Genomic DNA, 14,709 nt, shown 5'->3' with positions numbered 1-14,709 from the left:
TTCCAAGAGACTATTTTAGAAAGGAAATTTTTAACAACAAAGCATATTTTATTATGGAAATATGTTATGCTGTTTAGAAAAATCGATAAAACAAACATTCTGAACATTTTGTAATGCTATCTTACTATTGGTTTCTCCAATTTATTGTGACTGTTGACATTACTAATGACTGCTAAACATATAATTTGTGGCAAAAGAAGTAAAAAAAAAAAATCCCACCTGATTATGCCAAGTTGTATTAAATGCTAAGTGAAGCTTTATACAAGCATTCTCTTGCACTAATTTTTCAGTACCCAGACCCATGTTGCAATAAAGAAATTTCCTGTGGTTATAGTACTGAGTGAATACTGGAAAACTAAATTGTTAATTTTACCTGTTGTCATATGTCAATTTGGAATACAAGTGCAAAATATGTAGTTAGAAAGTAAATATTTAATGACTTTTTTTCATACTGTAACACTTAAATACCCAGCTCTTGCTAGTAAAATCAAAACTATTTACATTCTCATTTATTGAGATCTAGCTGTACAAACTATATTAAAATACTAGCTTTAATGGTATGAATTTATACAGCTAGACTAGGAAATGCACAAAACAGAATTCATACTTATCTCCTTTTTTTTAAGTTAGATGTTTTACAGCAGCTTTTCTGCTTTTTCAAAAGTTTGGAAAAGCTCCCTCTTTTTTCTGCAGAATCTAGAGAGGCAGCTGCAAGATAATACAGTCCCTTTCTGAATATTATTGTTGGTTGATTGTAAGTGAGAAAAACACAACAAAAAGAGCATGTCCATCAGCTGCATGATTCTGCCACACTGCAGAATCAACTTTAAGCATGCCCCTTTGACCTGAAAGCACAGGGGAAAAAATAAACAGTGGGAAAGATCCTGCTGCTGCTTTAAAAATACCTGGTCTAAAGAACTTGAAAAGGTGCTGCAGGTCATCGGGTTTTGTGTTTGTTTAATGTTCAAACACTTAACACCTAAGTCTTAATTTTAATGACCTGCGTAATACTGATATTATCTGAACTGCACAGCAATTCATATACCAAAAGATCTGTTAGAATTAGAAAGATACTAAAGAACGGACATACTGTAAAAAAGTAATTTTGGTTTTGAGGGTCTGCAACAGTTCAGTGGTCTCTGGTTTGCAATTGGATTTGTGTTTGGGTTTGGAATTTTTTTTAGTGATATGACTGCAATGTACACTAGATTTTGCAGGATCTCCCCGTGTACACAACTGAAGTCACTACTCTGGCGTGATTTTGATGGCTTCATGACCAAATGCTACAAGAAGTGAACACAGTGGTTCAGTAGAAGGAAGTCCTCTATGGCAACATAGACCCAGTACAACTGGCATGCTGTTGAAAGAAACTCCAATACCATAGCTGTTCTGTCAGATAAAAGGATGCAATAAAGGGCTATTTAGTAGTGTCATGACATTATTTTAAATATTCTGTACTATATATGTTTTTTAGCAGGAGGTCAGTAGTGTGCTGGATGAAGGCACCCGCAACTTTCCTGGCCACACATAACCCTAATTGACTTTGTTGCTGAGAGCCTAGATCAAAGATGATGAACTTTCTGGTTCATTGTATGCCTCTTGTCAAATGTATTTAAAACATCAGTTGTGGATCATGTCAGCTAAATTTCCATGGGCATCAAACATGGCATCAATGGCAACTGCTTGCAGTAGTCGATTTTGATGATGAGAGATAGACCAAAAGGGAGGGATGGCAGTCATGTGATCAGCGTACGCAGAACAACCAGAACCACAGCAATTGGTCTTCCTTCTTCAAATACATGCATGCATAGGTGGATGTTAGTCCTGGTATTTGTTCTTGAAGGTGACAGACCCCAGTCACTCAAATGAGGACTTAAGAACTGTTCAATCAAATTAATCAACTGACCTAGAAGCCAGAATCACATAATAATGCTTAATGAATATATTAATTAAACTGCAAGCAGATGCTTGGCAAATTTCCACATTACCACTGTGGATTGTGCCTTGCTGTTGTCTTACACTGTCTGGAATAATAATTTGTAAACATTACATGCTCTCTGAGTGCAGCTCAGTAATTTAATACTGTTGCCCTCTTGCATTTGGTTAAACTGGAAGGTTGTACTCCCTCCCACTTAAAAAAAAAAAAAAAAAAGAGCATCAAAAGTACATAACTTGATCCAGGTGCAACAGATCCATGGGATTTAAAAAAATACTGGTAAAAATGCTGATTAATCGCCAAATATAAATTAGATAGTTTTACTGTTCTTCTGTCTTGAAATAGTCTGAATGGTCTCCAAGGGATTATGCCTCCCTCTGATACAATTACCACTAAACTGGTAGTTTTAAAGAATGGGGTAACTTCAGTCTGATCAAGATGTCATTAGTTGCAAGCAATAAATTAAAGCTCAAATCAGTTCCAAGTGGAAAAGCCAGTTCCAGTCCTCTGAGCAATCTGTTAATTGTCTAATGAAAAACCACAGAGGTTAGTTGTGGGTTTTTTTGACTGGAGAGCTGCATGTGAAAAATGCAGACTATGCATTGACTTCAATAGCACTTGGAAGTCATCTATAGTTAGAAGCATAGACTCACCTACATACTACAGTACTTTTAGGAACATTCAGAAAGAAAAATATACCTACAAAACATACTGCTCCCCCTGCCCCTTCCTTCTGCCAACAGACTAGGAAAAGGTAATACTACTTTAATGGTGTATAATGAGGTAATACTGTAGTTGTAACAGGACTTATTCATAATAGACTCCCACTAGTGACCATCAATAAAGAGGTGTTAATTTGATCCATGTCGACCAAATAATTAGGAAACAACTGAATGGCAGGTGGTGTTACCTTGTCCTTTACACAGAAAGGGGAAAAGTAAGATGCAAAAGTCGTATTTAATACCCCACATAGGCACTACTAGCTCAGCTGTGGCAATGCACAGGGGAAGTCAGGTGTTTGAACCATTAAGAATCACAACAGTTACTGCAGGAAAGAATGGTAAGGTCAAATAAATCCTACTCAGATAACTCATCTGCATATTCTTGATTTGATATTCCTTATTTTCAGCTTTAAACTGATGCATGGTGTTTCTGGACATTTAGTCTGCTGCTTCGCTTCATTCAGTAATCACTGAAGTAAACCCCGAGTGTCAGACACCAGAATTCTGCAATGACAGGACCCAAGTTAAGTATCTGGTTATCTGTTAGACTGAAGAAAAACAACTGTTGCACAGCTTCAGAGGTTCTTGTAGACTCCTTGTTTCCACCTAATACTGATCAGCTTCTTTTGTCTGTAGATTAGAAAATGCCGGTGCTTTTCATGAGCAGAAACCGACATTCTCCCAAGCTGTAGAAGATAACTTGCAATACTCCGAAGTAAGAATTTGCAGGGAATATTTATTTTTAAATGCATAGCATAAACAAGCCATATTGCCCTGACCAGTTTGAAAGAGGAAATGCAGTGGAGGAGTTCATAAGCACATCAAGAAAATAGTAGGCCTTTGTTGAAGAAACATGTGAGTAATGCAGGCTGCCGACAACAGCACGGCCAGTAGTGCAGCCAGAGCGAGCTTCTGCTGCCCAGCTCAGAAAGCGACCTGAGCTACCAGGTATGCACCTACAAGGCAGCTGGAACCAGCTGGCTGACAAGAGCAGAGGCAGAGAGCTGGAAGACAATCCTGACTTGTGGACATGGGATTGGCATTTTGATGTGTAGGATAGAAAGAGGTTAGACCTTAGTCTGAGGGTAGGAAGAAGAGGATGGAGGCATGGCACAGAATTAGCTGCCACAACTGCAGCAGCTGCTGACTGCATCTGTAACTTGGGGTATCATGAGCAGAAGTTCAGTAAGTGTTTCTATACATGTGTCAAACACATGCTATAGTCAACAACAAGGGAAGATGAAAAATGTAAGAGAATAGGAGAATTTAGAATTAATTCTAAACAAAAGAAAAATTAAATCCTCTAACAATTACTGTAACAAAACTTTAGAATCTTAATGTAACAATGTTCGTTGTAAAATAAATTCAGTTAAAGATTAACTGCGCTGTATTAATTTCTCTTTTATGTCCTTTCCTAAATCCAAAACAAACAAAAAAGAAATTGAAGCTTTTAAAATGTGTTCAAACAACTTGTCAAAGTTTCCCCATGTCTGTAAATAAATTTTATTCTATTTATCTCCAAAGCCATTTTCATAAATTAACCACACTTACTGAAGAGATCTTACATTTGTTAGGTATTTTTATTGCAAATTTTATAGTAAACAAGACAAATATGTACTCAGAAAAACTGGACCCAGTGTATCAGACAGTTAATTTTTTCATATTTATACTTTTAATATATTCAGTATTTCTTTAAATTCAGATATTTTCATTATGGAGTTTTATGAAAGTGTATCTGCTGGAAATCGCTATGCAGTTTTCAAAACACCATACCATACCATAAACTGCAAGAAATCTTCACCAGCTTTCTACCACTGTTTTTAACAGATCACTTCATGGTAGGAACTCCCTATCAAAGTATTTCGCATTTGATTAAAACCCTATAAACTTCCAAGTAACTTTCCCCAGGGAATTCTGTCTCTTACATACATGTAAGATTTCTGGCCTGCCTAAATTGTTTTGGTGACTGCAATATAACAACCTCTTCAAATTTTGTGTAATTGGTGGCTTTATTATGCAATCATAAAGCGGCAAGATTTATTATATTTAAGGTTGTGTTTTAAAGTAACTTATTTCATTAGTCAATTTTTAGTCCATGAGACTACTTACATTGAAGTCAGTTGCATTACTAATTAAAACATTTAGTAGCTATACATATACCGGCAACTTGGTCTTTAGATTTTCACTGAATGTGCAATACACAAACTTGACACACTTTAATTAAGCATTTTACATCACAGAATTAACAGGTTATTAAAGCCTGAAATATAGTGCATATAGGGGCTATCAGTCATACCATTTTGAATTTTAGCATAACAAAACATATATTCCACAGTGGGTTTTTGAATATGAAAATCCTATTTGCTCTTACAATAGTTTCTGCAAAAAGCCACACAATCCAGGTCCTCTAAAACATTCATGCCTATACATTATACCCATTACTGGAAGAATTTTAATACAGTAGGCAGCAATTATTTTCAATGCCTCTTAAAACTTGTACCAAAAATATACATTTTCCATAAAATCAAAAAATAAAATATCTGAAAATGTTCTGTAATAAATCTAGAAAGAGAGGAGGAATCCAGTCTTAAAAGTTAAATTCTGCTCTCAAATATACAATGTAAATTGAGACCAATACATTATATTTGTGCAGCTGACAGAAGAATTTGACTCAGTCAGCAAGATTAAAATGCAAAAGTTAAAAAAGTATGGAAACTCTTATTTCAGGAGTTTAACTTTGTCCTTTAAAACTTTAAATTTGGGATTGTTGTTCACTTTCTTATTAAATATGACAAGAATATCCTCTTCTGATTTGTGACATTCACCAGCTACTGCGTAATACTGAGCTATAACCTGCACAAAGACAGAGGAACAATTTTGAGTTAGTAAAGATATTCCACTTTAAGAAATAACACATTCGCATCACTGTATTATAAAAATAGCATGGAATCTATTACGCTATTATTCCTTTGCAGAACTAGCACTGTATTTCTTCCGTAGTCCAGTAAGCAATAAAGAATGTGTCCCTCAGTTGACATTCTGTCAACTGATACTCTGTTAAATGTCAAACTTCTTTGCTTATGTGGGCGGGATTTTATGAATTTAAGCATTACAGAAAGAAATTCACAAGATCAAAGGAGATTAAAAAACATATTGTACATTACCTTTTTTCTGAGTTTTTTAATTGAAATTTCATTGTCTGGAGCCTGTTTCAGAACTGCTTTGATGGTTCCCTTCCAGTTGAATTTACCTAGAAAAAAATTAGGTGCACAACATCATTAGTAAAATTAGGTATTTCCAGTTTTTTTCTCTAGTAGGAACCAGCCTTCTTCAATCTCCTAATTTTGGAACCAGTTCAGCTACCACAACAGTTGTTACCTTACTGACCCTACAACAGCAGGGTGTCTTAAGCATAAAGGCTGTTTTTGAAGATTGTAATAGCATAGACATGAAGAACCAACATACCACTCTAACAACTAGGGCCAGGATTGCTTTTACTTCTGTGCTTCGGCTATTAAGCATCCACTCTTACTAATACAGCAATAGTTGGGAAGATGTGTCTCCTCACCCTTGGAGCACAGGTAGTTGATTTCACACAGTACCCACTTCAGAGGTCATTAACCCCTAGTTTCCAAATAAACAATCTGTATGTTCAAAGTAAGTGTGTCAGATGATAGGCATGTTTATGTAAGCATAAACTAACGTCCAACACAACTAAAGACCAATTTATAATTCACTGAGGAAAAACAGGGATAGAATAGATACAAACAGATGCAACAGAGCTGTTACCCTTTTTCCTCTATGTTGGTTAATGTGGGTGGCAGCAGGAAAGAGACCTGCTGCTGTGAAACAAACATGCCAAACTCCTCGTTGCCCAGTGGAAGCAAGCATAGCCAAAGGCTGCCAGCACAGCAGAAGCAACAAGTAAGAGAATTAGATCAACATCAAATGTCAACTCTAGCACAGGCCACTTACTATGGAACACACAGGTATACTGAATATCCAAATCTATATGTATACTGAGGCACAACTGATTTCATGGCTTGCTGCAAAAGCACTATATTTACATTCTGCCCTGTCTTTCGCAGAATCGGTTTGTAATTATATAAACTCCCCCTTTAAGAATACCTTTACCTGTTCCCACATTTTCTTCATTGCCATTGGTGTTTTCTGCTTCCATGCCTTCTGAAATGTTTTCAGTTTTCATTCTCTTTGTCATTTCTCTGTGAGGCTCCTCTACAGATGGAATTGGATAAACATACACAAAACATTACAAAACTAAACTATAAAACTAGTCTGATGTGACTTAATTCTTGTAACATGAGTTTATAGTTGCTAAGAGGTTCAGATTTTATATAAGGACTCTGCAACCACAGTGTTAAAAATAATCTACTTTGTCTATGTAACTTACTAAAAAAATTCTACTTAGGTAGATTATTGAACTTTAAGGTGTTGAGAAAAAACATCTTGAAAACAAACAAGAATATAAGGTGTAGGATAGATACCTTCTGTGTGTTTACATTTGCGTTTCTTTACATTTGATTCCTCTTCTATTTCACTCTGATGGCCATTTCCATTTAATTCAAATTCATTCTCCAAGCTCTCCTTTCCTTTCTTGGACTTTTTACTCCTTTTTATTTCTGACTGGTTTTCTAATTTCAAGTCCTTTTTCTCCTTCTTTTTGTTCTTTTGTCTCTCTTCTTTTCGTTCTCTCTTATTCTTTTTCCTCTCAATTTTATCATCTGTAGTTCCATTTTCTTCCTCCACTGTTTTTTCCCTAGTGTCTGTAGACTGCCCCTCTTCCTTCAGTTGTGGTTTGTCTCGTTCTTTCTCACTTGAAATCTTTTGTTTAAAGACAGATAATAATCATTTTACATGCCTTTTTTGACGTTACAGCTTTTCTCTACTACATTATTCATGAAGAACACAAATATCCTGAATTCAATTAAACTGCTTACATGTGGTGACACCAATTACCTGAGAAACAGCACTACATAGCATGGCTGATTCTTCTTTTAACTTATCAGCCTAAATGCTAATTACCTTAACATCACAGAAGAAATGTTGTCTTAAAGCATATGTAATTTCTATATGAAATCTTTATGTGTTTTTTAACATATTTTCTAAATGTAATTAAATTAAGGGAGAGAACTCTTCAATTTACGTAGACAAAAATACAGTATATTACAGCAAGATCCAGAACCTATTCCCAAATATACAGGCCCTGAGTAATAAATAATCTTAGCTGTACCATGCATTTCCCTGTCTTGGGATATGTCTGGGACAACAAACTATTATTGCATGATGTCAACAAAGGCACTGCTGGTTGTTTTAATTGTACTTTTCTCACCTTAACACATCTGGTTTTCTTTTAATGTTCCTGGGCTTATAAGAATTTTCTTGTAGCAGAATTCATATACTAATGAACATTTTTATGTTTAAATTAAACTTTAATAATTACAAGTGAAATACAATTACTGAAATATTAATGTGGCTATTTAGAAAGAGAATACATGTTTATACAAGCAACTTAATACTAACTTGGTTTTGTAAAGAGTAATTTCAATTCAATTTCAATTAAATATGAAGTCCACTTAAGAAATTCCTTTGAGTATATACATTTCAGAAAATACACCCTGAGTGTATTTTGAGATGTTTCTAAGACCTCTTAAAGGTGTATTGAAATGATCTGAGCAAGAAAGTTGTGTTACATATTTTGCTTTAATGCTATATTCTGTGAAAAATGTAAATCGTTTACTTGTGTCTAAATAAAATAATTGTTCAGATTCAAGATTTTTTTTTTTAAATGAGTTTAAATCCAGACAAAACTGCTTAAGACTTCAGTGAAGTTGTGCTAACTCAGAATTAATGTTTCAGCAAGACATGTCCTTGCAACTCACTGCCCAGAGTTTATGTTATGTTCCTATCCTTTAAAGAAATGTCTTTCCTTCCTTCCTGGCTCTTATATATGGATTCTTCAGAAAAACTACAAATAGATTTAACTGGAATCATCAAGTCAGGAACATAAAGCATAATCAACAAGGCATTAATGTCAAAGGCATGCAGACTCAGAAGAAGTTGGGGGGAGCTGGGAGAACATCTTTACATCGACAGTGAAGTAAGCTTCTACAACAGCTTTCTAGTAGCAGCAATACATGTCAACAAACAATCAAAACACCACCCTACCAAAACTTGTTAAGCTAGCCCTGAAATAGCACAGAATTAGCCACTGAGAAAAAAAGGTCAGTGTAAATTCACAATTTGGACACAGAAGTGGGAGGAATTTGCACCAGAAACTGGAGGATCTCGTCTCTCTCCACTAATAAAATAAGTAAACTAGGTGCTGTTATTTTCCAACTCCACTACACGTAAATCTGAGGCCAATAAAGTTCTAGAAAGACATTGTGTTATTCCTTCTTGGCATGTGGTAAAAGACTGGAACCGAAGATAAAATTGGTGGTTTTCCTTTCCCTTTGTACTAATAGCATAGAATAAAGTTAAATTAGCCTTCTCATTACTGTGTCACAATCATGTCACTGTGTCCATGTTTTTAATCACAACCTACTTGCCCAGTATGCACAAATACTTCAGGAACAATATGCTCTACAAATTAGCAATTGTCTTGGAAATTACATTGTAACAGTATCCACTGGAACAACGTGAGACAATATTTCTGCTAACATCTACAAAGAGAGTCTGAAAGGTTTCCCTTATAGCACTTTTGACTGCATTCCTGTTGTACAATATTGTACCTCTAACTTAACTTACATTTCTGGTTGCTTCAGAGAAAATATCCCACACCTGGTCTTGCAAAATGCTGTCAGTAATTCTCAAACTGTTCTTCATCCAATTCTGTGCAGGAAAAAAAACACCCGTAACTGAAAAGGTGCACCTCTGACTTTTTTATTACCATGTATTTGGTTGTTGTTTTTATTTAAGAATCTAATCACTTCTGTTTAAGATCTGGTTAGGCATTTACTTTCTATGAGATCTTTTAAACTTCCATGCTAAATTGTTTTGCATAATGCCTCTGTGCTGTTATGAGGCTATACCATGCCTCTCAATTGCTTCACCAATAGTAATCCAGAAAAGCTAAATATATAGAAAAGATAATCCTCAAGCTTTTATACAGCTGGTTATGTTAACAATGTTCTACCAAACCTTCTGACAGTTCTCACGAGTTACAAGCGTTAGGATCTGATCTTACTTATTTGTGCGCTGGACAGATGGTGATGCTCCTAAATGGATACCTTAGTTTATTACAGAAAAGTACAATTCAAACGACTATCTCAATGCAAACATTTGAAAGTTGCTGGGGCTATTGCAGGAGTCCCTGCTAAAAATTAAAACAAAGCATTAAATGTCTACTTATAATATGCTCGCACTGTCAGCAACATATCAACTTTCACGAGTGTGGAATTCCAAGTAAAACCTAATATAAAGATTTTTCCATTGCAATGAAAATCTCAGGAAAGCTGCACTTGTAAACTGGGACAATGAACTGCAAAAACTTTTGATCTTACACTGCAACATATCTTATCAAAGAGAAAGGCTTCTTGACAACATCACTTCCCCTGCTTAGAACATTAATTCTGTAGAAGAGTATTCTAACCTACAGCTCACTAGCAGCAACTTCACTGCAGCTCCATTAGGTTTTATTTGAGTGCTTTGGAAGCAACCATGATCAGAGGCTGCTGGGTGGGGAGAAAGGCCAGTTTGCCAGTAATTCTTTACTGATACCACATGAAACATTTAGGATTTGATTTGGCTGTGATGCAAAGTTTAGTGCAGCACGCAGTGTGGGAGATTCTGTCAAGAGTACTGAGCAACAGGAAAACTCTCAAAACAGTATCGTGCCTTTACGAGGAAAAACACAAAGCCACAGATACAAGAATCCTTTAAAATTATGTCTAAGCATTTGGAGATTCAATAGAAATTGCAAATAGAAAAGAAGAAAGGTATTTAAAAAAAAGAACAAGCTAATGCATGGAGATTAAGCTTGAATGGTGAGACTTTGGCTTATACCTAATTAAAGCAGCAAGGAGATGTATTTTACAATCATTGCCTATTTGAAACTCACCTATTACGCCATCAATTTACCAATGCCCAAATAAGCAATTTGTCCCACCTTTGTAAAAAAGAGAGTGACACTCACTAAGAAAGTCTATTTTTAAACTCACTGCATGGATTACTACAAATCTCTATTAGAACACACCTGAAACTTTACTTTTTTTCTTGGAATATTATCAAAGACACGCATCTGCTCCATAATGTTCCGCACTTTGGGGCTTATGTTTGGCTTCTTCATTATTTCATGAATTTTCTGAATGAAGAAAAACACAACTAAATCAGCAAAGGAGCATAATGATCGAATGAGACATGCAAGGTAGGCAAGTTGGAAACACACTGGACAGAAATAACCCAGTACCCATAAACAGGATACCCTGCTCGAAAGAACTGTTCAATACACGTGCGGAAAACACTAACCTTTAGTTTTATCATATATCATAAGATGCGTCAAAGTTATCTATATAAAATGTTATGTATAGGCAAGCAGGACTGCTCACCAATGGTTTCTGATGTACAAGTTACAACCTGTAATATAAACATTTAAAAATAAAGTAACTGTATCACATAGGGAATCACTGCAGCATGAAGAAGACCTGCATTAAGCAAAGCAATTGCCAGCTGGTTGGTTTTTGCAAACTTCTGGAGTTAATTGTGAAAATTAGGCTAAGTTTGAGGCCACAGTTCGACATGCATCTCTTTTGGCAGTAGTGCCAGCTTCAACAACCATTAATCCCTGTAAAACAGCTCAGGCCTATTCCTATGCTAGATGTGCCAGCAGAACAGCACAGATGAAGTTAGGCTTGGGCCTTACAGCAGTTAATTGAACAGCACTGCTGCATGTGGAGGGGAAAAAAGGCTCTGAGCTTCTCATTATTTAAAAATGTAGCCACTGGATGCTGGAGAGCCTTCCTGTACTTCTGAAAACATAATTACTGAAAGGTTTTGTGGATCTGTTAAGACTACCAGAAAAGGATGCTCTGTAATAATTCCTCAACCTTCTGTGTAGAAAGTATTGAGGAAGGCTAACAATTTTCATAAACAATAGCATTCATATCATACTGCCTTTGAACAACATGCTCAAACAATGTTCACTCTCAAGGACACTGATCTGTTGACTTCAAAGGTATGATTTGTATGCCTTGAATACATACGTAGCTTAGTACTTTGTTAGATTGTGTTCTACACGTGATAGAAATCAACAAATCCATGGATAAATGTGATCTAATGGGATTTTAAAAACCTGACAGTTCTTTCCCAAAACATTTAAAGGAAACTAATAGTCATAAGAGGTTCTTGCATTAGATATGTAACTACCCGAAGGGTAGGACAGAAAGGGTAGGAGACATTTCCATCCATGCTGGAACCTCTGCTGTTCAACATATTTATAAAATATCTGAAAAGAGGGCAGGAAAATTTTCCTGGTGATATGAAGCTATTCAGTATGAGGACTGTGAATAATTCCAGAAAGATCTTGAAAGAATGAGCGACTAGGTAATAAAAAGATGAATTACATTCAACAAAAATTCATGTAAAGCAGCATGCATAGGAAAAGCAATCCTAAAATGGCAGGCTTTAAGTTGATCACTGGAGTTTAGACACAAGATCTTGGGGTTAAAATAGCCAATTCCATGAAAATACCAGCACAATGATCAGCAGCCGTCAAAAACAGCAGATCAACTGAAAAAAATCAGTAATAAAGGAATAAAGAACACAGAAAACATCATTATGACACAGACTAAATATATGGTTCATCTGCATCTTAAACACTGTATGTAGTCCTTGTAACCTCATTTCACAAGGATACAGCAGAACTGGGAAGACTTCAGAGGACCAAAGATACAATCTACATATGAAGAACAACTGAGCAGGGTAGGACTTCTCAGCCTGGAACAGAGACAAAGAGATGGGAAGGGATGCCTGGCGAAGGTCTACAAAAGCGTATGTGGCATGAAGAGGGCTGACAACGATCAATGCCTCTTTGTATGCAAGAACTAGGGAACATTAAATCAAACTAGTAAGACAGAGATTCAAAACAAAAAATGCATTTCTTACCACAATAAGCAATATACCTAACAAGGAACTGCCAAAAGCAAGCTGGGGGTATTGGGAAAAATCAACCCCTGCTTTGCTCCAGTATAGCTTCTCCTGTGTCTTTAACAATTATAAACAATAGTTATTTATCATACAATACAATACAATAACATACATACAGTACAAACCTTACCTGAATCCACTCCTGTTGTTTAGCATCTCCTTTGGTAGTTTTGGCTTCAAAGTCTTTCCCACCGTATTTCTGGTCCTCACTTACACACTTCACATGTTCCTTATAATCGTCACCCCTGGACATGAGAGATTTTTAACTGTCATTCACAAAAGTGTTCAGTCCTTTCAACTACACAAGACTCTACCTAATCCACAAACTAAAGTAACAGATTTATCATTTATCATTTAGCATTTATCATTTAGCATTATCATTTAGCATTTATCATTTAAACCTCAATACTGTCAACACCTACATAAGTAAAGCTTGACGTGTTTGAAGTACATGCTTGTAAGACTGCTGACATTTCTGTCATGCTATAGCCCTCAGTAATAATTTCTGACTTGCAAAATCAGACCCAAGTCTTCAGTATACTGCTGCTTTTCTTAATGACTCTAACTTAAGCACATTTGTATATGTATAACGTATGCACAATTCTTAAAGCACCTCTGTATTTTACTACTCACATTGACATGTTTTACAATTAGAAAAGCAGGTTAAAAATGTTCACAGAAACCTAATTCCTAAATATAGATACACAAACGTGGTAGCGTAGTATGACCAATTCGTAAGTGCCCCTGAAAAGGAATGAATATATACCTTAATCTTTTGTCAGTGAAGCATTGAGAAATATAGCCATTATTTAAGGACAATCTTATTATCTTATGCAAATTCATACATTTATATTTCAAAGCAGAGCGTAGCACTGCTTTAATCTGAAAAGTGACAACCAAATTCAGAACTTTTGACGTTACTGCCAATCTCACTCTCCCTGCAGCAGCAGAGCAAGTAACAGTCAATGATCGGATGCTGAAAGCACTGTCACTTAGATCGAGAAAATAAAAGATTGCAACTCTGTTTACTGTGTGGTTTAGCTGTCCTTGTGGTTCAAATCTGGATGATTAAGCCTGAAATTATATAAAAACGTGCATAAGTTTGAAATACAAATATGAATTATTCAGAAATTGAAAATTTAATTCTAATATACTATAGAAAACGTATATTTGTATTTGTGACAACCAGTGCAGAGCGAGCAAGGCCGTTTTCCATCCTTTACCTACCAGAAATCCTTGCCACAATCCATGCAGGAAAGGCACTGGCAGTTTCTGCAGATGTTCACATGTTTCTCAACTTGTGCTTTCTTCACAGATTCCCCACACGCACTGCACGTGAACACGACCATGTCGCCGAGCAGTCAGCAGCTCCTGGGCAGCGGGTACAACCGTCTTCCTCCCCACACGAGCACAGCCCTCGGCATACACGGGTTGATCCTACACTTACAGCTGGAAAGAAGCGCTGGGATGGCCCCAAAGCAACGCAGCTGCGCGCCCACCGGCAGGAAAGCGAAGCTGCTTGACTGCGCGCGTGTGAAAGTCCTGAAGGGAAAACTCACTTCGCTCGACACCTTCAGCACGGGGGACACCAGCACCCCCGGCACCACCAACGCCCCCTACCCCTCCGCCTCGCTCCGCAGCCGGCGGTTCGCGGCTCCCCGCAGCAGGCCCGCCTGCGCTGGGGCCAGGCCAGCGGCGCCGCTGTGCGGAACCCGGAGGCGGCCGCAGGGGGCGGGAAGGCCGGCCCACCCCCTCCGCTCCGCGTCCCCGCACCCTCCCCCCTGCCGGTACCTACCGCCCGCACCTCCACCGCCGCCTCCGACGGCGACACGTGCAGCCGCCCTGCCCTGCCCTGCCCTGCCCCCTCCTCCCCGTCCCGGCCCTCCC

General features: G+C 37.2%; 1 protein-coding gene across 3 annotated transcripts; it reads right to left on the bottom strand.

Annotated features, from left to right (window-relative positions):
* Positions 1-4,219: 4,219 nt before the first annotated feature.
* Positions 4,220-14,698, bottom strand: LYAR (Ly1 antibody reactive). 3 transcript variants are annotated; one of them, XM_055795753.1, is made up of 9 exons: positions 14,618-14,698; positions 14,050-14,364; positions 12,953-13,067; positions 10,874-10,981; positions 9,427-9,510; positions 7,164-7,500; positions 6,793-6,894; positions 5,823-5,908; positions 4,220-5,511 (listed from the first exon to the last, which is right to left on the bottom strand). In XM_055795753.1, the coding sequence occupies exons 2-9, from the start codon at positions 14,169-14,171 to the stop codon at positions 5,377-5,379; spliced, it is 1,089 nt and encodes a 362-aa protein (XP_055651728.1). In that variant the 5' UTR covers positions 14,172-14,364; positions 14,618-14,698; the 3' UTR covers positions 4,220-5,376. The 3 variants fall into 3 exon arrangements, with proteins under 3 accessions (XP_055651728.1, XP_055651729.1, XP_005243141.1); XM_055795754.1 differs by having other exon boundaries at positions 14,627-14,641; XM_005243084.4 differs by lacking the exon at positions 14,618-14,698 and having other exon boundaries at positions 14,050-14,572.
* Positions 14,699-14,709: the final 11 nt, after the last annotated feature.

This window comes from Falco peregrinus, chromosome 2 (genome assembly GCF_023634155.1).
Source record: "Falco peregrinus isolate bFalPer1 chromosome 2, bFalPer1.pri, whole genome shotgun sequence".
Taxonomy (NCBI): Eukaryota; Metazoa; Chordata; class Aves; order Falconiformes; family Falconidae; genus Falco; species Falco peregrinus.
Note: the sequence above shows the minus strand (reverse complement) of the source record. Positions and strands in the feature narration are given on the sequence as shown.